The following is a 24,875-nucleotide window of genomic DNA, read 5'->3' as shown; positions in this document are numbered from 1 at the left end:
AATGTGAAGCAGATACTGGTAACACTTTACGGTAAGGGTACATGAATGATCATGAATTAATTGATGTAGGCTATGTATTATTATGCATTATGTAATTAATGATTTATGTGTTACTGCATTCCTTAATATCCCATGAATCATCAGGAATTTACATTTTCATAGTCTGTCATTCGTGACCATACATGAACAACACAACCATTAAAGCATTAGGTACGTGGGCACATCATTATGAATTATGATCATGATTATTTTTTTTTTTCTGCAAAAAAATGTGGTCATCACTGCACACATTCTGATTTGAACACAACTTGTGCATAATGATGTACCCACCTTACCTAATGCTTTAGTTGATGTGTTGAGGCTATGAACTCATGTCAATTCCTGATGATTCATAAGATATAAAGGAATGAAGTAATGCACAAATCACGAATTAATTCATGCATGAATTCATAATTCATGTACCCTTACTGTAAAGTGTTACCATAACTTTAGTTCAAGCAGTTCCAAATAATTCGTTTAGTGCCATGCAATGAAAAATACAGTCACAAGTTCAGTGGGTGCATTTTCCAAAAGAATGCTTTAATTCTGAAAAATAAAGTTGGTCGCACACTAAACTCACTCAATGTCTTTTAATATTATTTCTTAGATATGTAGGCTACATACCAAGAACATTCATGAATATTAACTGAGATACCCCATTATGTTGTGAGCAGTAGGCCTACGTGTGCTGTTGGCAAAATTGTGTCTAATCTGTCTGTGTCTATGTCTGGGCTGGGCTGGCACATGTTCACGTTAAAAAGCGTGTGCGTGCACGAGCACTACGGTCACGCGCAAAGTGTCCCGGTTTTAGTTGTGTGTGAAGCAGCCTTATTCAACTAAGCATGCACAGGAGTACAGTAAATACCAGGGAGAGGAGAGGAGCAAATGGGCTGCACAGCTAAAGTAAGGGCTATACATGCAACAAAACCTTTTTCAACAGGTAAACAAGGAAGCCAATGCAGCGGTGAGAGATAGTTTTGTGGTGAATGGGGTGATTGCCAAAGTGGTAAAGCCGTTTACTGAAGGCCAGTTTAAAAAAATGCATGCTAGAAGTTGCAAGTATCATGTCCAGAAAAAAGGGTAACTTCAGCAACATCAGCCTTTCAGACAACACAATGGATTGCTGAGCTATCAAATGATGTTTATGATCAGTTGTGTGACAAAGACAAATGTTTCAGCGCATATTCTGTGGCTCTGGGTGAGAGTACTCACATAAATGAAAATGCTCAGCTTGCCATTTCTGTTCGTGGTGTTGAAGCAGTTTGAAGTGAATTACTTTGTGTGAAAACAATGCAAGGCCGTACCACAGTTAAGGAAGTATTCATGCTGTTTTGTCAAGGAAGTCTCTCCTAGGAATAACAACAGATGGCGCACCATCAATGATCAGGAGGAGAAACGCAGTGGTAACACTTAACCCTTTATGGGGCAAGTAACCATATTTAGTTATTTCCGCACACATTCAAAATGCCCTCCCCCTGCCTCCATTTGGAGTTGCAGAGTCATGTGGTTTTCTCTCAGCCAATCAGGGGAGATCAAGCTATCTGAGAGATATTGACATCATGGCATCTGACCAATCAGCAGTGGCCTGGAGCACCTCAAACACAGCCATCTTGCAGAAATCATAAATATTGCTTTTTTGAACCTGGCTTCTCCCACAGCTATGGTAATAACATCATAAATAAACATAGTAAGTTGATGTAACTCACACATTATTTGGTTGAATAGTTGTGTTAAAGATTGAGATTGTTGTTATTTGCACAGCATTTCTTAAAATTAGCTTAATGTTTGGCTGAAAGCTAAATGTACCATATTTGATCATATACCCTGTATAAGACTAGCATGAGTGGCACAAGTGTCCATTTTTAGACATATGCCTTATGAATGTATGCGTTTTATTATAATTAAATGGCATACACAGGTGCTTATTTTTAGTGTGAGGCCTTGTACTGTGTGAATTGATTTTAATTACTCAATATTGGTTTGTGATAAAACACAATTATGAGCAAAATATAAGTGGTACTAACAGTAATTATAATTGATTTTTCTGTTTTTATCATGTTTTTATATTTTCTATGTCAATACTCTTTTTCCAGTAGATCTACATTACACTGTTACTGTTTTCCTTAACAAATAAATCAGAGTTGGCTTAATATTGATTTAAAAACATATTCCTTTTGCAGCTGTCTGCTCGGCTCTTTTATGGGGAGAGGGATACCGTTGTTGTTCCCGTAAACCCTGCCATCAGCGATGATGATAGCTCAGAGGAAGAAGACAACGATGTGGCAGATCCCGACTTCCTTCCACCCACCCACAACCTGGACATTGATGGCCCTTCTGCCAAAAGAAAGTGCGTGCAGCCTGCAGTGGAGGTGCTTGTAGATGAGGACCTGGACGAAAATGATGACAATCAAGAGGCGGCACCAACGGCAAAGAGGCCCACCAACAAAAGGAAGCCAGAACCCCGGGAACCCTCTGGCAGAGGGCGACACACCCCTGCCTGAATACCAGCACATTTCCCCTGACTTCATCCAAAGTCCATTTGATTATTTCAGCAGGTACTTAAGTCGTGAAGTAATCTCGCACATAACATATCAAACCAACTTATATGCAACCCAGATGAACATCAACATCACCTTTGCCACCACTGATAATGAAATTATGAACTTTGTGGCTCATAATTTCATCCTCAGTGGTGGCAAAGGTGATGTTGATGTTCTGGTTCAACTTACCATGTTTAGTTATGATCTTAAATGTTTTTCTTGTATGACAGTCAAGCCAGTATCAGTAGCCTACCCCAAGACAGAGATATCTCTAACTAAATGTTCCTTTTTTGTGTGTTTTTCTCATATTTTTTTAAATTCACGCTCGGTAATTTTTTTGACCCTAGACGGACATGTGTGACGGGCATGTGTGATAGCATATGTGGTAACTTCATTGACCTTGATTTGTAATGCAAAGATGAAAAATATTGTTAACTTTTTTTTTTAAATGTCCTGTACCATCCCCCATTAGCTTTCTGAGGTTACAATTTAGAATTTCCAAAGATTTCAATGAGTGCCCTATAAAGGGTTAATTACTTATAATAAACATGGGGAAAGGAGCAGATAGGGCAATTGCTTTGCACTGCATTACGTTTGGTCGTGACGTCGGCTTAACATCGCTAGCGTTCACCTTAGCCAACTCCTTCACCACTAATGGAAAGCTGGAAAATCAAACTTTTCCTGAACCCCGTGGGGAGGAGGGCCACAACATCATGGCCACCAACAAAACTCAGCAAAGATTGTTCTTGCTCGGGCTTTTTGATATCTACATATTACACATTTACATAGGGATTGTCTATCTGCTCACACAAATTATATTGAAATTAATCTATCTCCATAATTTAACCTCTTAAGCGTTGTACACAATCAATAAATAACTTTTCTGGATCTTTCACTGGTCTGAATTGTCAGGAGCAACTGTTTGGTTTCATAGTGTGCACTGCTATTTATACTACCAATTTACACAAACATCGTAAAAAGTGTAGGTGAAGTGTGAAGGTGTTATTTACTCAAACTCCGTAAGACACTTATAGAGGAGTACAGCACCTGCTGCTGTCACATGAGCTGGAGATGGCATGTTTTTTTTTCAGGGTGTCCTGCATTCTTGTTAAAAATAAAGAATACTCCAGTTTCTATTGCAGTGATGTTTTAGCTCTTTCTCTGTAGTGTTAAATGTATTTCCACAAAGTCACAATGGCATTGTAGCCTTATGTCGAAATGTTTGTAGAGAAAATGGGACTATATTCTTCTGTCCTTTTAATTGAACTTTAATTCTGTTTCAGGGTCACCGATGGCATCTGGGACTGCTGCACAGTAACTCACCTGAACAGAATGGGTTGGTGGGGTTAAAGTTGATGGCAAATTCGTGTGACACCTGAGCAGACAAGAAACAAAGACAATAAAGTTGATATTCTTCATTCACTACACTGTAAAATATTGTTGAGCAATACTGTCCATTTCTCCCACACTTTCTCCCTCCCACCCTCTCTCTCTCCCTCTGTGTACCACTCTCTCTCCTTTGTCCTTTTCATCAGCTCAGTGCCATGGCAACGCAGATGGGTTAACAGTTGCGTAATCATGTGAATATGCATGTATAATGCTTAGTTTTAGACGTGTGTGTGTGTGTGTGTGTATGTGTGTGTGAGATATAGGCTCGCTTTAACTGTAAGTTTGCATATGAGAACCCGCCCTCCTCCTTCTGTCACACACACACACACACACACACACACACACACACACACACACACACACACACACACACACACAAAAACAAACAAACAAACAACACCACCAACAAACACACACATACCTTCCAGTCTGGAGGGAGTTGGGCTCCAAATCCCAGAGCAGGAAACATTTTGTCGCTGAGGAGGAAACCATGACAACACATTGGAACGTTAGTTAAACCTTTTTCAATTTTTTCAATCAAATTCTACAAGCTGGATTTAGACAGCAGAGGAAATCCTGTTACCTTTTAACAAAGAAACCCATTCAAAGACATTTCTAGAGAACTAGCAGAGAGCTGGCAGAAAAATTAAGCCTTCTCACTAAGAGAAGAAGCACCAGGATACACAAACAATCTGACATAGTCTTTTTGACCTACAGTGATTTTCATCACACTTTATAGTAACTGTTGAGAGAGAAGAATAATATGACATTATCTTACAAATGCCATGTAAATCTATGAATTATTGGTGGCCTTTACTCTGACAATCTTTAAAACAGTAAAAGAATTGATAGTTATGTGTGTTTTACTGACACCCATTCTAAAGCGTACACAGTTTACACAGTGGTTCTTAGGTATGATGGGATTAAGATGGATATTAGGGAACTGATAAACCAGTTTGATGCCCACAAGTACATGGAAATTACAAAAAAATACTCTGTATCCTCATTGTTTCTCATATGGTCCCAAGTCCAGCTCATCTTATGCTATCAGTCTTTAGTCCTACGTTTACACGTGGCCGGCTAGTTTCATAAATGGATATTTCAACCTCTCCGTTTTCAAAAATAATATCATACACAGCTGTCAGTTTTCAGAAAAGTGTTCGTTTACACGTACCCGTGTATACAGTATATGCCGTCAAGCGCATGCCAAACCTGTAGGTGGCAGTGTAACGAGAAGCTCAAGCCCACGTTAGCCAATCAGAATCCCGAAAATAGCAACAACAACAATAACAAATCACTTCCTCTCTCTTCTCTTCCTAACTTCCTCGGCTGCCCAAACCTCAGTTTGTCTCAGTTTACATGCAAATGTGCAAATGAAGTTTTCCAAAATCTCCACTCTGGCCAGAGTTTTTAGAAAGAATCGTTTTCGGAGGCGAATTCTCCTTTTGCGTGTAAAGAAGGGCACAAACAAAGGGAAATGTCTCAGTTTTTCAAAATAACCATGTACGTGTAAACGGGGTATAAGTGTAAGTGTCTAATGCTTGTATTTAATCTGCCCCTTCCCTCGAAAATGCAGTTTACAACCATTGGACCATTAAAGTGAAGTCAACTATTTCAAGATAACTGTAGTCCTAACTGATTAAAAACAAGTGCAACAGCCATGAGGATACTCACGTATCATAGTCCTGTATGATTTGTCCCACAGCTAAAATGGCAGCGAGATACTCGTTGCTGCCCAGTGGGTTAATGTAGTGAAGGGAGGACGGCTCTCGAGGGTTCCCATTAGATGCTGTGAAGTCTATACCGACCTATGGAAATACAGAGAAGTGACAGATTAGAGCCCATCTTTGAAACCTGCACTGCTTTTACCTTAGTGATATTTTGAGATACTGTAATTGCTGTGGGTCGTTAGCTGTTTCCTTTAATTCCTTCTCCACTGAGTATAACAAAGCAGAATCACCTACAAAAATGGAATGAAAAAAAAGTGAATATAGACAGCAGCAGCAGTCGAACAGTCTCTTTTGACATTAAATAAAAAATATCCCAGGAGGAGCCCCGTTTTATTGTTTTTCTTCGGTGCAGGTTACTCGGATAGAAATCTAAAAGGCAAAATTATTCATCTGGCAACTACACAAGCTGTGCGTTTTGATATGTTATTCTGTTTAACTCTACTGTGCATCTGCTAAATGTGGAATGAGGAAATTAATGTTAGCTCTTCATGTGACACATGCCGCTCTCATTGGTGCCTCAATTACTTATCTGGAGCCACTGGTGGTTTAACTTTGTTTCTCTACTAAAAGGTCACTTGCCATGATTATGTAAAACTACATAACTACAACTTCAGATTCACAAACTGCAGATTTGCCCTCTTTGCCTGACTAAACTCTGGTTTTAGAATGTTGAGGTCGTCACATGATATATGTTCAAAGTATTGAAAAACAACACCTTGATAACTCAGATGTCGCTGAAAACATAACATGTCTGTTAAGGGTCCATAATAAAACACAATACAATGTTTACACTTACTATTTTTAACAATCTGACTGAAAGCAAACAATGACAGTATTTATTTCTGCCTTTTAGTGGCATTATACAATGTTAAGTGAAGGTCTGAAGGAAACAAAGAGAAACTGGAGTTGCTGTTACTGTAAGTGTTAAAAACTGTGTCTGAGCTGGAACATGTTATCTTGGAGTAAGAGAACATCTAAAGTGAGAAACATGCACCTCTCACATACCTTGTTCGAGAGCCAATTGCTATGATTTAGTTGATATCGTGATTCACTTATCAACTCCATAATGCATGTTGTTGCTTTTTTTGTATCACAAAATATTGTGCCATGATATGAACAGAAAAATAAAGCGATAGGCCTACTATAAAATGGCCTCTCACTAAAAGAAGAAGCATCTTTTTTTCCCCCTGAAGGGCAGGACATACAAATAATCTAACATAATGTATTTTTGCCCTACAGTTATTTTCATCACATTTTAAATTGTTGAGAAAGAAGAAGACTCTTACAATATCTTACAAATGCCATATAACTATGAATTATTAGTGGCCCTACAGTATGTTTTCTGTGACACAAACTTAGACCTTTACTCTAAAAATGTATTTACAGGGTTTATACCTTCCAACATTTTAAAATATTAAATACATTTCAAAACGTTAAGGTCACCAAGCAAGGAATTATTGTCATCTGAGGACAGATTAAGAAAAATACTCCATCGCGCATCAGTGTATTAAACGAGTATCCCTGAAAACACATAGAGGCATATTTTTAACACAGAAGACCACAGAGTGACACTGCGCTGACATACAGTATATACAAATATGAACACAGATGCTTTAAAACACGTGTACCCAAACTAAAAGGCACACACACACACACACACACACACACACACACACACACACACACACACACAGCCTAACATAATATGAGATTAATAGTGACAAGCTTTTCCTCAGGCAGTGAATAACAGACCCAGAAACTCCGCCTCCTTCCTATCGTCTTAAAGACAGTCTAATGCAACTCCTTTCTCTCTTTGTTTGGCGTTTTATAAACCAACAATGTTCTGGTTCAATGGGGACAGCGACCAAGGAAAGAGACAATGGAGAAGCAGGAAAAGAGAGCAAAGATGGTAGATGTGTGAGTACAAGAGAGGAAATTGGGTAAAGAATGCGAGGAGAGAGAGGACAGAGCATAAAGAGCAGCAGGAGTGACGGACACAGAGAAACGCAGGGTGACAGAATCAGGATTTTTTTGTGTATTTTGTATAATTGGTAAATGGACTACATTTATAAAGCGCCACACACATTTTCATTCCCTGATGATGGCGGAGCTGCCATGCAAGGCGCTGGTCTGCCCATCGGGAGCAACTTGGGCTTCAGTGTCTTGCTCAAGGACACTTCGACATGCGGACAGGAGGAGCCGGGGATCACATGTCACGGCCTGCCTTTGTAAATGTACAGGGCATGCATGCTGAATTTGTCTTCTCGGGAATAAAGTGTAATTACAACCCATTAAAAATTAATGTAAATTGTGGCTCTAATTGGCTATATATATATGATATAGATATGAAATCTCCATTGGACTATTTAAATTACCAAATTAACCACAAAACATTGTTTTATTGGCAAATGAGTTTTTTCCAGATCCCTAACAATGTACTGTGAGCGTGCCTGCATACATGCTACTATACAATCCATGAATGTGTACACTGCTAAGGAGGAGATTGTTTATATCAGTGATGTTCATTTTCCAGCCCTGGTATCCATTCATTTTTTCTTATTATGAACCTATAAATATATATGCCCGAACTGACAGTTGATGGCGCCCAACCTATTAAAGCATTCTTCCTCCAGTGCCCTCTCCAGGTGACAGACATTATTAGTTTGATGGCTGTGAATTTGATGACAGTAGGAGATGACACCATTCTGTTTCTAACTTATGCCTCGCCCCAAGCTATTAGTCATTGCTAACACATAAGTAGACTAAACTCAACATGACAAACACACAGTTTTGACAAGCAAGAGCACAGATTTAAGATGAACAGGGGGCAACAGAGCAGCATCTCTTTACTGTATATTTCAGCGCAGCAATGTGGTAGAAAACGTCTGTGACTGTAAAAATTTGCGGGATTCCACTACTGGCAACTTATTGTCAAATAATTGACATAGTGACATTTACATTGGAGTTTTCTCAGCTGTGCCTTGTTGAGTATAAGCCAATTCTCCCGCCAGGACCTCACAGAGAGAGAGAGAGTGATGGATGGAGGGGAGTGTGGATGGATGAGTGCGTGAGAGCCTGTGTGAGCATCGACTGGAGTTACTATGTCTCACTCTGCCCACTGACAACTAGGACCTGCTGTCCACTGCCATACTTTAACTGTAGGAAAGTCTATTTATAGTAGGGCTGCACGAGGAAAATAAGCGATAGCGTTGTTGAATATTGCGATAATGATATTACTTGCAATAAATAAACAGATATTAAAGTGTACTCAGTTCTGCATGTTTTCAGTATTCTGCTAAAATGCAACATGCATTTAAAATAAATGAAAGGAAATACTTTCCAACATTCTTTTATTTAACAAACTGAACATTGAATTGAATAAAAAAAAAAAACCCGCACCACTAAAAAAAAAAGAATGACCGTTACATTTTAAAGTGCAGTATTCTGCTGATATTTTCTTTAAACTAACAAAAAAAAACGACATATTGTGCAGCCCTAATTGTGTATCGTGTCCTTCATGACAAGTTCTAAGCAAAACACATAACAGCCACTGCTGTCGACGTCTGTATCTATCTCAAAAACCCAGTATGGTATGAGCTATTTATTGTACATTTCCACAGCACTACTTCAGTCAGTACAACAACATAGTCATTCCATAACATTAATACTGTTCTTTTCACTCACTCACTAGTTAATTGGAGTAAATTATACTTTCTGTTTTTCATTGGTGTTATACTGTTAATGACACTCAACACTTCCTGAACAGATTACATGGTTACATACACAGGTTACATTAAAGTGCCCATATTATGAAATAAAAATCACTTTTTCTGGGATATGGGGTGTTATTTTGTGTCTCTGGTGCTTCCACATGCATACAAACTTGGAAAAAAAACATCCATGCTGTTTTGAGTGAGATAAGGGTTTCTGAATGTATCCTGCCTTCCGTCTCCCGGTGAGCTGTTCAAAATCGGTAGGGCCGTCTACGTCATCGGCCGAAACATTTGGTGTGTGCTAACCCGGTTGCTCAAAAGGCATAATCTCGCCTTTATGTGGTAGGCTTTTAATGTGAAACATCTACAGGAAATGAGTTGATTGACAGTAGCTTGACACTGATGAAAAAAATAAAAAAATAAAGTGACTGCAATCAAATAATAAGTGAAAATCAGCTACTCACAACAAACAGATTAAAAAAGAATGATCAAAAATCATTCATCTGAGGCTGAAATATCCAGACTTTTATTTTCTGGTATGGGTCAAGTAAAAAAAAAGAAATGGATCCTACAATTCCCATAATGCAACTCAATAGCATCTTTCATTTGACCCTCCTTGTCCACTAAATGCCCATATCTTTGTAATGCAATTTTGTAATTTTAAAAACATATCACAATTTCTTAAAGTCGGCCATTGTGTGCAGTGACAGTCTAATGCTGATTGATTCATGTCATTACTTTGTCGTAAGGTTGTGTGACGTTAGATAACCTGGAAACAATTTGGGGAATAGGCTGCGTTTGTCTGCTTGATGATCACAACAAAAGTAACAAATATTGAGCCCATTTATTTAAATTAAGAAAGTAATAGTAGTTACATTATTAGTTACTGTCAAAAGTAGTGGAATTACTTCTTATGTACTGGTTTTAACTGATATCATCTGTCAACATCTTGAGCTCTGAAGATGCTTGTCTGTGCTCTCATTCATGAAAAGTTTGTTTTCTACATGAGTCCCCAGGGAAAGGGGCACGACACGACCCTGAATGATATCAAACATAAGATATTGATAATAGCGTAATTTGGTTGAAATGAGTCTTTACACAAACAGCCCATCAGCAGTAGCAGGCTGTCCCTTTCTGTTGAAGTGTGTAACAGAGAAAGTTGCTCTCTCCTCCTGCTCCCACAGCCGTGAGGAGAGACTTTCCCTTCCTAGAGATTAGGATTAGAGCCATACTAAGTCTGATTGAACACTGCAAAACAGTTCTTGCCTGCTTGCGTGTGTGAGTGTGTGTGTGTGTGTGTGTGTTTTTGCAAACGGCTGCTACTCACTGTATGTGTGTGTGTATGTAAAATGTGAGCGTCTACGTGAGATTATGTGTGCTTGTGCATGTCTAAATCAGTCAGTGTGCATAAGCAGGGACGGTGCACGTTTGAAGATATTGTGTGTGTGTGTGTGTGTGTGTGTGTGTGTGCATGTGTGTGTGTGTGTGTGTTTGTGTGTGTGCCCACCAACAGTATAAGTATTGTACAGAGTGCAGAGGTACATGAGATAAAATGTTTGTATGAAGAAGATACTGTGTTGTGATAAAATGTCTGTATGAAGAAGATACTGTGTTTGGATTTGTGTGTGTGTGTGTGTGTGTGTGTGTGTAAAAGTTATGGTTTGGGATTTTACATGTAAATTGGTCGTAGTGTGTAAGTATGAAAGCAGGAGTGTGACAAGGATATTATATAATGAGTTTGTAAGCAGGCGAGAGGAAGTATCTGTGTTAAGACAGAATTAGGTGTGTGTGTGTATGTGTGTGTGTGTGTGTGTGTGTGTGTGTGTGTGTGTGTGTGTGTGTGTGTGTGTGTGTGCATCAGTGAAAGTGCCGCAGGTCTGTGACAAAAGGCAAAAGATTAGGAGGGAGCAGGGAGGATTTAAGAGTTCCCATTCCGCCTTAAATTTGCTCATCTAACCACCACTAGATAAGGCAAATGTTCCCATTGCAGTTAAATTATGCTCATTACAAACGAGCAAGGTCCGGAGTGAGGAAATTAATAAAATACTTACATCAGTCAGTAACTACCAGCACCCATTTGCAAAATCCAAAAAATGTAATATTTCTATTTTACCACAGTATGTTGCATGTTTGCCTCTTTAGCAACATCCTGATACACACAGAGCACTGAACTATGTCCATGGCTGAGAGCTGCGCAACACTGTCCAACCTTTTACTGAGGCACTTGAGGGGAGTGTTTCTCATTCACCTCAGTCATCCAAAAGAGAGCAGACTGGATGTAGTCTGAATTCTAACGCCCGTAAACTTCAAAGCACATCTGGACAAGTCAAAACTTCCCACTCTGTTTTTTAACTGGCCATCAAGAGCTGATTAGAGCATATCTACATCAGATATTCAGCAATTAGGTGTGAACAAGTGAATTTCTCCATTGTGGGATGAATAAAGTATTATATAATCTAATCTAATCTAATGATACTAAATCATGTCCAGTTAAAATTTGGCTGTATAGGCAGTTTACAATAATTTACGGGGCAGATTTACCATTTAAAATTCTGTGGGTCAATGATTTCAAACTGAGGTAGACTAGAAGTGAACTAGCTTGCAACCAACAATTTTCCCTTCATCAGCTTTAGATAACTAACTAACTAGCTAATAAAGCTAACGTTAGCTCCAATACTTGATGAATATTTGATTGTTAAAAATTAGGGCTGTCAGCGTTAACGCGTTAATCGCGACGCGATTAAGGGCTGACGCAATTCGATTAATTTATTTTACACTTCACTGGGCTTTGCGTCGTGCCTAACGGCTACTATTTTGACCCTTTGGCGCTGCCGTACTTCTTCATAACACATCTTCTGCTGCAGAATGCAGGCAGGCTGCCGGCATGGAGAAAGACTGCAGCAACACACTTCTGAATGGCGCTTTACTTTTAAAAAAACTCCCGGACGGCTCAGTAGACAAGTCGAAAGCCATATGCACGTTGTGTAAAGCCGAATTAAAATATCAGCGAAGCACGTCAAGCTTGAGCTACCACCTACGAGCTGAGCATATTAACGTGACGCAGTTTGATGCTAGCAAAGCAGTATTTTGAGAGTGCTACTTGCCGACCTGTGGATGAAAACAAATCCCAAAAAATTACTACAGCTCTTGCAAAATGGGTGGCAACTAACTGCAGACCTGTCAGCATCGTAGAGGACTCGGGTCTTAAAGAAGTGCTACGGTTGGCATGTTCTGACCCGTCTTATACACTGCCATCGAGGGGAACAGTAGTTTCACCATACACAGCCTGTATAACAGAGAAAGCAGCTAAACTGGAACTGCTGCCAAATGCAAACGCTGTCTCATTAACCGGTGATCACTGTACGTCAGTGAGTAATCACTGGACGTCAGTGAGTAATCAACATTATTTAGGAGTTACTAAACACTATATTGACTCTGGCTGGACTTTGCACTCGTTTGCCTTAACGGTGGTTGTTAGTGTTACATCTCAGTCAATTGTTCTCAATCCTTGTTAAAAATGTAAAGGTTAAATGTCCTGCTGTGGCATCTGGTTTTTGGACCATTTTGTTTGTACTGTATAAGCAACGTGTTAGTGTTACATCTCAGTCAATTGCTGTGGTGTTTTAGTTATGTACTTGTAGGAATTGTGCAATAATGACAGATTCACACATTTGTTTACGGTAAATAAATAATAGTCAAGTTCATAAAGTCACTTTCTTTGCATTCATTTGATTCCCAATCAAGATACACTCGTAAGAATTGCTTTCCATTGTTAATATGTACTTAAAAACAGTTCTGAAATGCAAAATAATAGAATTTTAATCATGTGATAAAAAATGTGATTAATCGCGATTAATTATTGAACTTCAGCGATTAATCGCGATTAAAATTTTTGAATCGTTTGACAGCCCTATTAAAAATACTGTCTTCAGGTCACATTTTAATGTTCAGCTGCTTTAACGGTACAGAAGAAAAAGCTTTAAGGATGAGGACTATCTGATGACAAAATAACGCCAACATTTTCCTATTTACAAGTTGTGATTTGTATAGTCACAGTGTGTACAAATAACAAGGTCACATGACACACAGCCATCTTCTAACCATATACATACTGGGAACTATATTCTCAAAAGGCGAAACACTGCTACTTGGGCGGAGTGATTTGCTCGCAGCACCTGAGAAGCCCCGTGGTGAGGAGCAGAGAGTAACAACGGTGTTTTTCAGGTGTTGCGCCCAATAAGTTTGTCACTTATTGGGAGCAGTAGGCTAGATGGAGCTGGTTACCTCCAGGATCTGTGCTAAATAGGCTAGCGCTGGGTGCGTCAGACAGAGTTACGACACGCACGAAGATGAGAAGGGTATGTATGGACTTATCTAACTCTGGGGGATACGGTGAATAAGCTAACGTCCTAATAAGTCAGGGTGTTCCTTTAACGTAACCTGCAGCCCCACAAATTAAAGTAGCTAAATGATTTGCTTTCTTTCCTTGTAGCACTCGGTTTGCAGCTTGCATTAAGGCAGATAAACACAAAGTTTATTTTATTCCTTACAATTTTGCTCTAGTGTTCTTGGTTTTGGAATGTATACATAGAGACACCTACCTCCAAACTCTTTAAATGTTGTCTATCGCTCTTACTACACCACCATGTACACTGCTTCAACATTGGGAGAAATCCAAAGCTTGACTGGCTTGCCAGTTGCTAAGCTGTAAATCGACAATGGCAATTTAATTATAAAATTATTTTTTGGTTTGCATTACAAATTTGAATATCCAAAAATAACGTCACATATTAGTCACTATATAGTCGGTTGTCTTCACAGACAAAAACCTACATACAGAGAAACATTATACCGTTTGGCTTTAATGCTCTTTTTTCATGCTCACGCCACATATTTACCTCAATCATATTCATAATGGTACAAACATTGTCATCTATCTCAACGTGTCACTATGGAAACACCCTGTGCTCTTTGCTTTAAAGCCTAATTTACAACAATAAGATAAGGTGAAAATAACAGGCTGACAGTACATGGGTGTGCTCCTTAACAATACCCTACATTTAAGAGAAGATCTAGCAGCTTTATGCCCCCCCAGGAATAACAGAACACATCCTCTGACACTGACAGCATGTCTGCACAACAACACAAGTAAAGTTACCTCCATGCAAAAACTCTCTTGTACTTGACTAAGACCTTGAGCCCCAAAAATTGGGGAATGGTGGCAGGAAGCAGTGCCGGTGTCGTGCCAGAACCGGAGTCGGGTAAGCGGGCAACAGAATGAGGTTCAGCAGCCTATACGGACATCATGGCAGAGGCCAAGACACCGAAGATGATGTTGACGGAGAAAGCTAAGAAGAGTAAAGGAGAGAGTGGCCGAGCAAGAGGCCATTGGACAAGAGTAAATCACAGATTGGTCGTTGGCGAGAGCTTCGCAAAATAAAACCGGGGAGCTGCAAGTAATGTTGGACTAGTAAGTAATATTAGCTGGCTTGCTATGTCTTGTGTTGTTGCACATGCTTGATGTTTGGCTGTGTTAGCAAAGTGTAGCGATGTATAATTCAGCGGTGTATAAGTGAAATGCACATATTACAAATCACAAAAATACTAATGTTATGCAATGTTGCTTTAAATGGTAATTTACTGTGGAAATAAAAGTCCCATTATAATTTCACATTGGTAAATTGGTTTCAGTGACATGATGGTCTGGATTCAGTGCTATTCAGAATATGCAACAGAGTAAAGCTCAAATTATTTTTCTCTGCACCCTCAATTTTATGTTGTCCTATAATACACAGACTACATGTCTTAACTGGTAATATTAACCGTCTAAAAATGGAATTAAAAGAATGTGCTAAAACATGCGAAACAATCTGGACAGGACAGTTCTTAATATACTGTAATTGCTCAATCGTTAGAGACATTGCTTCACCTGTAAAGTCACATGACAGTACATTTAACCAAAGTACCGATATAACACCACAGAAGGGTATATGCTGGACTACATTTAAGCTTTTTTTCCAGGTTAGATCCCTATGTAGTCACTTGTTTTACTAAACATCACATTGTAAAATACAAGGAGGTGCACAGGTGTTTAAACCCAGAATACACTTGATCACAAAAAATCAAGCATGTAACAGACTACATTATCTGTACCCTGCTGCATCTGGAGCCCGGTTCTAGCTCACAAAGCTGGGAAATTGTTGTAGAGATAGAGAAGAAAAGAAAAACACTGTGTATGTGCTTATGTATAGCTGGCACAGAGTGTTTGTGTGTGTGTGTGTGTGCTCTGATTGTATATGCGCTGTAAGTATAACATTTTCTTAATGTGCATGTGGTTTCAGAATGTGTACATTTGTGTTTAGTGTGTGTTACAGTAACAGTGAGCCAGTCTGAATGGTCCTGAGATTTATCAACAGGGCAGCTGTGTTTGTTGGAAAAATACGACCTGGAAAATAATGAAACAACTGTGTGTGTGTGTGTGTGTGTGTGTGTGTGTGTGTGTATGCGCGTGTGTGCGTGTGTGTGTGTATGTGTGTGTGTGTGTGTGTGTGATTGGCTATTACAAAACAGGACTCTTTCTCAGTTGCACACAAAGGTGTGACATCACCAGGGACACAATAGTTTCTCTTAACAACAGACCAGAATACACTATCACAATTTTCTGTCCCTCTCCCTCTCTCTGGTAAAATACACATCTTTCTATGTCTTTCTTTTCCTATTTCTCTATCTATCCCCAAATCTTAATGTCACAGTTACTTTCGATTCACCATTTAAAAATATACATGTCTTGTATTTACCTGTTTTTCCCTGTTGTCTTTCTTCCCTCCTGTTTTCACAATTCAACAAAAGGACCCACATTTCAATGTTTCACAATACCCCAATACTCTTCTCCACTCCACTCATTTCTTCTGCCATCGCACTTTTCTATTCTGTATGTAAATGATCGCCATCTAACCATAACCCCGGGAGATGAAACTAAAGAGTCTAAATGTTTTCCATCTGTTTTCGAGAGCAAGGCATGCGGAAACATGTATCTCATTGCCACGTCATTGCAGAAGCAGAAAAACAGGCAAGCTAATATTATACTCACCGTAAACATGAGCTGGCATCCTCCCAGTATGTAATCCAGAAAAGTGTAGTCTCTTGTAATCTAGCAAAACAAAAATCACAGGGCAAAGTACAAAACCATCAGCAAGAGAAGAGAGTATTGATTTATTGATACAGTATGTGATACACTCAATTAAATCATTAGAATGTGTAAATCTCACCACCATTATATACTGTTAACTCTGCTACACATAAGCACACAGACTTTTGTTATTCTTTTACTTAAGGTACAATTTCTGACTAATTGACTGTCTACTAATCTTAGTTCATTCTAACACCTAGACTAACACCTAGACTATGCAGTACACAACTAAACACAGCACACTGTAATAAATATTTTCATAATTGTTTTAAAATGACAAAACAGCCCATGTTTTTCTGTTTCAACGTACCACCAAAGGAGCACCAATTATTATCTTAAAATTTCCATTTCAATTCCAATGAATATTAGCATGGATTTTACTGTCATTAGTCTAATCCTTGCCGTCAGCCAAATATAATTACTGCATTAGTTGTTTTGTGCATGTGCTATATGTGTGTGTGTGTGTGTGTGTGTGTGTGTGTGTGTGTGTGTGTGTGTGTGTGTGTACATGTCCGTACAAAGGCTTGGTCATGATTGTGCGCATGAAAAGAGAAAGAAGGAAAAGAATTAATTATGAAAGCTTGTCATCATATGTACACAGCTTTAATGTCATTCAAATAGGCATCTAAAGACACAGTGTTCCAGCTTAATGTGTCCTCTGTGGGGCTCAAAGCTACCACGCTAATTAGTTATTCAGAGGGAGTTATGGACACACAGTAAGACGTGTGTCAGCTGATCAAAACCACAATAGTTTAATCAAATGTTCCACTGAGTCGAGGGTAAGATGGGTCATTATGAGGTGGCAAGACGTGCAGAGATTTCTTTTGACAGTCAAGTCAGTTATTTTTCTTCTCTCCTCCAGCTCAACATTTTAATGGATATAACTTATCCTATTGGTATTCTAAATGGGAATTCATCTTGAACACTGAATCTAGGATTGACAATTAGTCGATTAATTGATCAGTCGATCGACAGAACATGAATCTGCAACTAAAACCGAAAGCTTGAAACGGCAACAGTGCCTGTGTCTGTTTTTGTAGTCACTCTACTCTTTAATATTGAAAACATCAGCGTATCTCCCCGTTTTATTTATCATAAATGACACATTAATTACTACAGCGGTATAATAATTGTCATAAGACCAATGCAAAAACTGCATAAGGAAAGATGCAAGGAGATGACGTGGGAAATGTGCTTTACATGTGATTGCACAGGTCTATGTGCCAGGCTAATTATAGCCTAACAGTAAGAACCCAACCATTATCATTTAGACGCAAGCAAAGATTAAGATTGTAAAACAAACATGGTTTGTTGACAAAAGACCAATGCTCCACCCCTTATCCATCCAATCATCCATTCAATCATCCATCCATCCATCCATCCATCCTCACCTTACATAACTTTACTATGATAATGCCAGAGTTTTTATAATTCTTCTTCTTCTTCTGTTTCTTGGGATTGATGCAGTCAAACTCCACCTGAAGAGACAGAAACACAATTGCAGCGAAAAGAGTCAATGACGTAATAAGAAAGTATCAAAGGGGAAATCGGGGGGAAATTGGTAATAGTAGAGATGACAGCACAGTTGTAAAGAGTGCAAGTCGGTGGGATGGGGGGAAATGCACACACGACTGAGAGACTGTGACTTGGATCTGCATGTATTCCACACGCCGCTTACAGTTAACATGGAGATGTATTATAAGAAAACTATGCTACAATGGTGTAGTGTACAGTTAATATGACAAACATATATATAGAAACCATAAAAATACTCTTTATTAAAAACACTTAATGAGTTAATTGTACGTGATGAACATGAAGATGAAAGACACATTAAACTTAGGACTATCTTTGATACTGTAAGTCACACCAACACACATTAAATAGCAATGTGTTTGATGAAAAGAAACATTTGAGACATGCACACACACACACACACACACACACAACACATGCACGCATTCATGTACATGCACACACATACACACACACACACACACACACACACACACACACGCCACAGGCCTTGAGTCGCTGGTGATTCATATGACAGGTACGTAGCTCTAAATGCCTTGTCGTGTTACTAGGGCTCAGCTAAAGGCTGTTTTACATCTCAAAAGCACCTTTAATTTTCTCATCCTTCTTTTCACAACGTCTCTCTCTCTCTCCATCCCGCATCTTTTTATTTTCTGTGTGTGTGTGTGTGTGTGTGTGTGTGTGTGTGTGTGTCCACATCATTACCACACATGAAGAGACTCAGTGGGAGAACAAGTCATGAGGCTGCTTTGGCACATGCACACACACCCACCAGTTTCACAAATGAACACTCACACACACACACACACGCACGCACGCACACACACACACACACACACACACACACACACACACACACACACACACACACACAGATACACATGCAGACACACACTGAGCTACTAATGAATGAACGTTTTTCTGATCCCTGCATCTTTACATCTTTAGCAGACCAGAAATGCAAAAGTGAAAAGAATGAATCTCAATAGTATCTATTTATTAGCAGCTCAGACTTAAGACCCAACCAGTCCTTGACGGCCATAATGTGTGAATGCAGCAATGCAAATCGGTGCATGATTAACCAGTATGAGGCAGGGCTGTGGCAAATACAGTATAGCTAAAAAGTAAAATAAAACTACTATCCATTGGCTAATGACAGAGCCTGATTTTCATTTATTTGGTGCAAAATCAGATAAATGCCCTTTAAATTTAGAAAAGAAATGGTTTAGTGTTTCAAAATCAAACCATTAACATTCTGTTTTACTGTAAAAGGACTCGGCAGCTAAGTTGCAGCAGCCCAAACTGGATGATGTAGTGGTTTAAATCCAGGTCATGACCCTTGCACTGTCGCTATTCACATTCCCTCTCTGTCCCAAATTATCCTATTTTTGTTACTGAAAAAAAGATATTAATAAAGATATAAGAAGTGACAGCTAAAATGCAGGTAATCCAGGATTTACTGCAATAATACAGTTACATACAGATAACTGTCACAGTCTGTCTCTGTGTCCCTCGTATCCAGCCACTTCCCTATTCCCCAGGCCCCATCATTGCCATTTTCCATCCATCAACCTGATGCCCTCAAACTTTCCTTCCTTTACCTATCACCTGGCTGTCCCACCCATTGACAAACCTGTTCCCACTTCCCTCATCTGTAGGGCTGGGTACCGAATTCAATACTTTTTAGGCACCGACTAAATTCCCTATATAGTATTGAGTATCGAAAAATGCCTCGTCATTCAATACCACATTTTCAATACCTAAGGAGTAAATCTCATCAGCATCAGTGAGCCAATAAGCATGGAGCATGCTTCTGCCAAGATCTAATAATACTGGTGTAGCAGGCTGTGTAAGGTTACACGTCGTAGAGGCAGGCAGGAAAAACTCTACGTTACTCACAGAGACAGGGCTCACATAGTAAGAGCTGAAAACTAAATAAAAAGATTTGTTGTGTTGTAATTTAACTTTTGTTCAAATGGATTTTATAAAATTGGTATCGAAAAAAGTATCGTTCAGGAACTGGTATCCAGGTCATGGTATTGGTATTGGTATCGGTACCGAAAAAATTAGAACGATACCCAGCCCTACTCATCTGCTCTGCTGCTCTGCCTGGCCTTCCCCATGTCCTTACCTGGATCTCATTCCCTCATCAGCTACTCTCTGTATACCAGTTTGTTCCCCTGTCTGTTCATCATAGTTGCTATGTATGTTTTTTTTTTGTTGCCTCCCTAGATTGGACTTGCTGCATGTAAGCCTGTGTCTTAGTTACAGTAACTTGAACTGACAAACACACACCTAATCACACTAATGTCAAATATGTTTTACCTCCACTGAGTTCTGGGCTTCACTCATCTTGGCAGCAGTGGTTTGAAACTCTCCTATGAAGTCGTGGCCGCCATCATTATCATAGTCGTAACACAGGACCTGTCATTGTGTAGAACAAATCGCATCATTCCATCACCTTTTCCATTTTCCAAACTATCAAGTGGTTATGTATCTGGTATTTGGCCCTCTTTACACTTCTCCATGCTGCTCATTGTAAAAACTCTCTATTCAAAGGATCTTAACTTTTATCAAAATGAATAATTGGTTACATTTTATATGGACAGTAACACCTTTTGCAATTTTTTTATATTGCATTGTTGTCCAACAACGTTTGTAAAAAAACGATTCACAGTATGTAAATGTTGTTACTTTTCCCATGTGATTGCAGTAGGCATACAATTAAAAAAAAAAAATGTTGCACACCCCTATTGTCCAGACTTTGCGATAATGACACAACATCATCAAAACAACATGATCAAACTTTTATGCAATACTAACAGTGCACAAACATGCTACGTCCTGTTCTTCTTTTAATTGCCAATCTGCACTGCTAACATTTAATGAAGTAGAAATGCCACATCACACCAGTTTTGTAACAGATGATACTCTAACTAACCTTGATGTTTCTGTCCACATCTCCATTGCAGAGAGAAATAAGCGGCACAGTAAAGGGTTTCCATGCTGGATCTAAAGTGTTCTTTATGACCTGAAGTCACAGACATAAAAGAAAGGCACTTAATCATGGAATTACACAGCAGCAGATATATAATGCAGTTGTAGCCACAGTAAAATTACCTACACTCGGGGCTGTACACTTATTGTTGTGTAAGACCTGGTTTAGCTGACAATGACCGCACATGGTTGACAATTTTGACAGTTAGATAAAGGAGCTTTTATTCCCCACTGATGACTCACCTCGGTCCTGTGCACCAGCATCCATTTGCCGTCTTCTCCCTGTTTGTGAAACTCCAGGTAGGGGTCTGACTTCCCAAAAAAGTCCTGCATAGAACAGACAGTTTGTCTTTTTAAAGATGTTACTTGATTTATCCTTAATTCTCCTCTCCTTAGCCAAACTGCAACACATGATTTAAGTTTAGTTTATATGTATATATAGCTTATAGTAGATTAAATTGCAGTGGCCAACAATAAATAAACATCATATTGCAGAGAGGAATTGTTTTCTTTTTGTTTAATTCATGTATTAATTAAAAGATACTCTGAGCTCCTGCAACGGCTGTGCTTTGTGTTTACTATGGTGGTTTAACTAGAGGGTGCACAGCAGGCACACATCAGTATTAGTTCAAATCACAATTCAAGCTGTGCTGTTTCTGACCTGCTGTCACTCTTCCCTTCACCATACACCAATGGCTACTTCATACTGTAGGTCCAAGATTGAAAATAAAACATTGAAATAATAAAAATAGAAATTCTGCATGGTTTTAATTTCCACCTATCTGTGCACATGATAGCTCATTAGGCTACATCTACACTACTACTTTTTAGTTTAAAATGGAACATCTTTTGCCACGTGTACACCTCGCGTCCACACTACTCCGGCGCTTCAAGAGCCCCTAAAACGTGGAACATTAGAAAACACTGCTGCCCACGTTTTGGTTTGTTTGGTTGCTTTGTGGTCTCACACTTTTCAGTAACCGTTCCACCTCGTTGTCGGTCCAAGCAAATAAATCCCTGGTCTCACTTGTCGCCATTGTTTTTTCTTTATTTTCAACTTACACATCCATTATTTTCAACCGCAGAGTAAAGATAGACAATCTGCATCCTGTTTACACTGGCACGCACATGCCCAGTGTATGCGAATGGTCATGTGATATGCTTTGTCAGACGTATTAATTTGGACGGAGATTAGTTCTGCTACTGGAGCTAAAATTAAAACTAAACTTCAACTCTTGTGTGGACGGGGATTGTTTTTGTTTCAGAACGCTGCTTAAAAATTAAAACGTAGTAGTGTAGATGTAGCCTTAGTGTGTGTGTGTGTGTGTGTGTGTGTGTGTGTGTGTGTGTGTGTGTGTGTGTGTCTAACTGCCTACCTTCTTATCCAGTTTACGCCCACTCAGGGTCAAAGTGATGATTCTGTTGTCAGACAGCTCCTGAGCTGTTATCTAAAATAACATTACAGCACAACATTAGCTGCAGCAAACGTACTGGCAACTATTAACATTCACATCAACATCAGCAGGAACAGCAGCAACAATAACATTCATCAATAACAGAAACATCACTGTCATCATCATCAACAATAGCAAACATGCCATTATAGTAAACAAAAGCGACTGCATCCACATGACTAACAACCTTTGATTTGATAATACGGTACAATGTGTGTGTGTGTGTGTGTGTGTGTGTGTGTGTGTGTGTGCGCGCGCGTGTGTGTGTGTGTGTGCGTGTGTGTGTGTGTGTGTGTGTGTGTCAATATGAGAGACACAAAGAAAGTTTAAGATACAGAGAGAGAGAGAGAGAGAGAGAGAGAGAGAGAGAGACAGTACTGAATATTACCGTAATGGATCCTTTGCCAGCTGGCTTCCCATTGGCTAAGATCAACGGTCTGTGAAGTTTCTTATTGGACACAATCTAGTAGACAATTAAAAAGAGACACACAGGACAGGAAACAATTAAGACAAAACACAAAACTAAAGAAATATGGGTTTGAACCACTGAAATCTGTATTCTAGCCTATCCTACTCAAAAATGTGGATCTTGTCCAACTTTGAGAAATGAGTGTGTGAACTGATCAAGGCCAAGACTTTTGGCTTGAGTTTAACATAGCTGGCAATTAACACCAGAAGTTTAAAGACAAAACCAGAAATTAATAGAACAAAAAAATAAATGGGTAGGTCACATAAGGTCAATACATTTTATGGCAACTTATCCTATTAAATACAGAACCAACTTTGAACATAAAAGGAGATATCAATCCATACCACTCCCAGAGTGCAAATGAATTCTCCCAGGAAGTCATGTTCGTAGAGCTGAGTGGCACACTTGTCTTCATCGAACATGGCAAAGCGAAGCTTCTGGATCTCCTCAAAGTGGTAGTCCACTTGAAATTTCACTCCAAACACTGGGTTCAAGTTGTTCACAGCTGTTTCAGTGCGGCCAAGCTAAAAGGCAAGAAACAAGGAGAGAAAAATAATTTTGAAAATCATTTAAAGGGATACTTCACCGATTTAGCATTAAGCTTTGTATCAGTAGAAACCCGGTAGTATTTTTGAATGACCGTGCTTCTCTCCCTCATGTCCCCGAGACCAGAGATTTCTGTATTGTGGGTCTGGAAAAAAGCCTCTTATGATGCAAAAATCGTCATTTTGCATCATAAGAGGCATTTTTGCCCAGAGGCTATGGACTACAGCCAGTAGTAGTAGCTACTTCCGCATGCAACCCGCCCATAGGGGGTTGGACTGTTGGCTTTCCCCGAGTATTCCAGAGGCAAAACGAAGGTCAGCCATCTTGAAGCATCGCTAACAGGGAGCTCCGTCTTTTCAACAGAAAACTTTTACTTTAACAATTATGTGCATTCAAACTACCGCACATGTGTACCACCGTGATGTATTGGTACAGATCGGAGAATATGCAGGACACTTTATTATAGACGGAATACTCGAAACACTACGCAAGCCTCGCCTGCTACGGAGACCAGCACCTCAGCCTGCGGTGTTGCCCGATGCCGCTAGCCGGGGAAAGGGACCTCGACAGCGGTGTGCAGGAGTGGAAAGCAGCTAGGTTCGAAAGCTAACGCTAGCCGGCCACCTGTTCCATCAATCCTGCTTGCAAGTGTCCGCTCATTAGACAACAAACTGGACTACATCCAACTTCAACGAAACTCCCAATGCGAGTTCAGAGACTGCTGTGTTTTTGTTGTTGTGGAAACATGGCTGAACAACAGTGTACCGGACTATCAGACAGACAGAATCTGCGGCGGAGTGGGATAAAAAAATCTACCGAGAAATTTCGTAGAGATTAAAAAGATTATAGATTATTTTAACTCAAAACACAAGTAAGTCATTCTGATGCCCCAAAATAGCCCGGACAGCACACAGACAGATACAGACAGAGTGTGTGAGTGTCTCTAAGAGCACTGTGGGAGTCACGTTATTTGCTCTAGGTCCTCTAACCCTGGTGGTTGGATGACTAATACTTACAGGCCGAGCTACTCTCCAGACTGACTTACCCTGACCACACTGCATAGTGTGTTTTTCTTTTTTAAACCATGTATTTATTGAAATGTTTGTACATTTTACAGACAAAAACAGTACAAGGCACATAACATAAAACAGAAAAAAGACCAAGGATCAAATGTAGTAGCTGTAGTATCCACAGTCATAAGTCTGTACATCCATAGGTGTATGCTTACATGAAAAACATACCGCCGTTGTTTATCTCAACACCGATTGCAGAT

The 24,875-nt window shown here is 39.4% G+C and overlaps 2 protein-coding genes across 3 annotated transcripts in view; one reads left to right on the top strand and one right to left on the bottom strand.

Annotated features, from left to right (window-relative positions):
- Positions 1 to 24,875, bottom strand: part of cpne2 (copine II) — a 56,261-nt gene that overhangs the window by 15,781 nt on the left and 15,605 nt on the right. Inside the window, exons 2-12 of one of the 2 annotated variants that reach the window (XM_078257787.1) lie at positions 23,401 to 23,580; positions 22,976 to 23,050; positions 22,510 to 22,581; positions 21,377 to 21,460; positions 21,078 to 21,167; positions 20,462 to 20,560; positions 17,992 to 18,078; positions 16,502 to 16,561; positions 5,643 to 5,776; positions 4,390 to 4,444; positions 3,903 to 3,954 (exon numbers count right to left, since the gene is read on the bottom strand). In XM_078257787.1, the coding sequence (XP_078113913.1) occupies positions 3,903 to 3,954; positions 4,390 to 4,444; positions 5,643 to 5,776; positions 16,502 to 16,561; positions 17,992 to 18,078; positions 20,462 to 20,560; positions 21,078 to 21,167; positions 21,377 to 21,460; positions 22,510 to 22,581; positions 22,976 to 23,050; positions 23,401 to 23,580 (988 nt within the window). The remainder of the gene's footprint in view (positions 1 to 3,902; positions 3,955 to 4,389; positions 4,445 to 5,642; positions 5,777 to 16,501; positions 16,562 to 17,991; positions 18,079 to 20,461; positions 20,561 to 21,077; positions 21,168 to 21,376; positions 21,461 to 22,509; positions 22,582 to 22,975; positions 23,051 to 23,400; positions 23,581 to 24,875) is intronic. The other variant, XM_078257788.1, reaches the window with a different exon arrangement.
- Positions 849 to 4,078, top strand: LOC144522589 (uncharacterized). Its single transcript, XM_078257789.1, has 3 exons — positions 849 to 942; positions 2,220 to 2,594; positions 3,863 to 4,078. Exons 1-2 carry the CDS (start codon positions 925 to 927, stop codon positions 2,538 to 2,540), a joined length of 339 nt encoding a protein of 112 aa, XP_078113915.1. The 5' UTR covers positions 849 to 924; the 3' UTR covers positions 2,541 to 2,594; positions 3,863 to 4,078.

This window comes from Sander vitreus, chromosome 8, assembly GCF_031162955.1.
Source record: "Sander vitreus isolate 19-12246 chromosome 8, sanVit1, whole genome shotgun sequence".
NCBI classification, from domain to species: Eukaryota; Metazoa; Chordata; class Actinopteri; order Perciformes; family Percidae; genus Sander; species Sander vitreus.
This window is presented reverse-complemented; position numbering and strand designations above follow the sequence as displayed.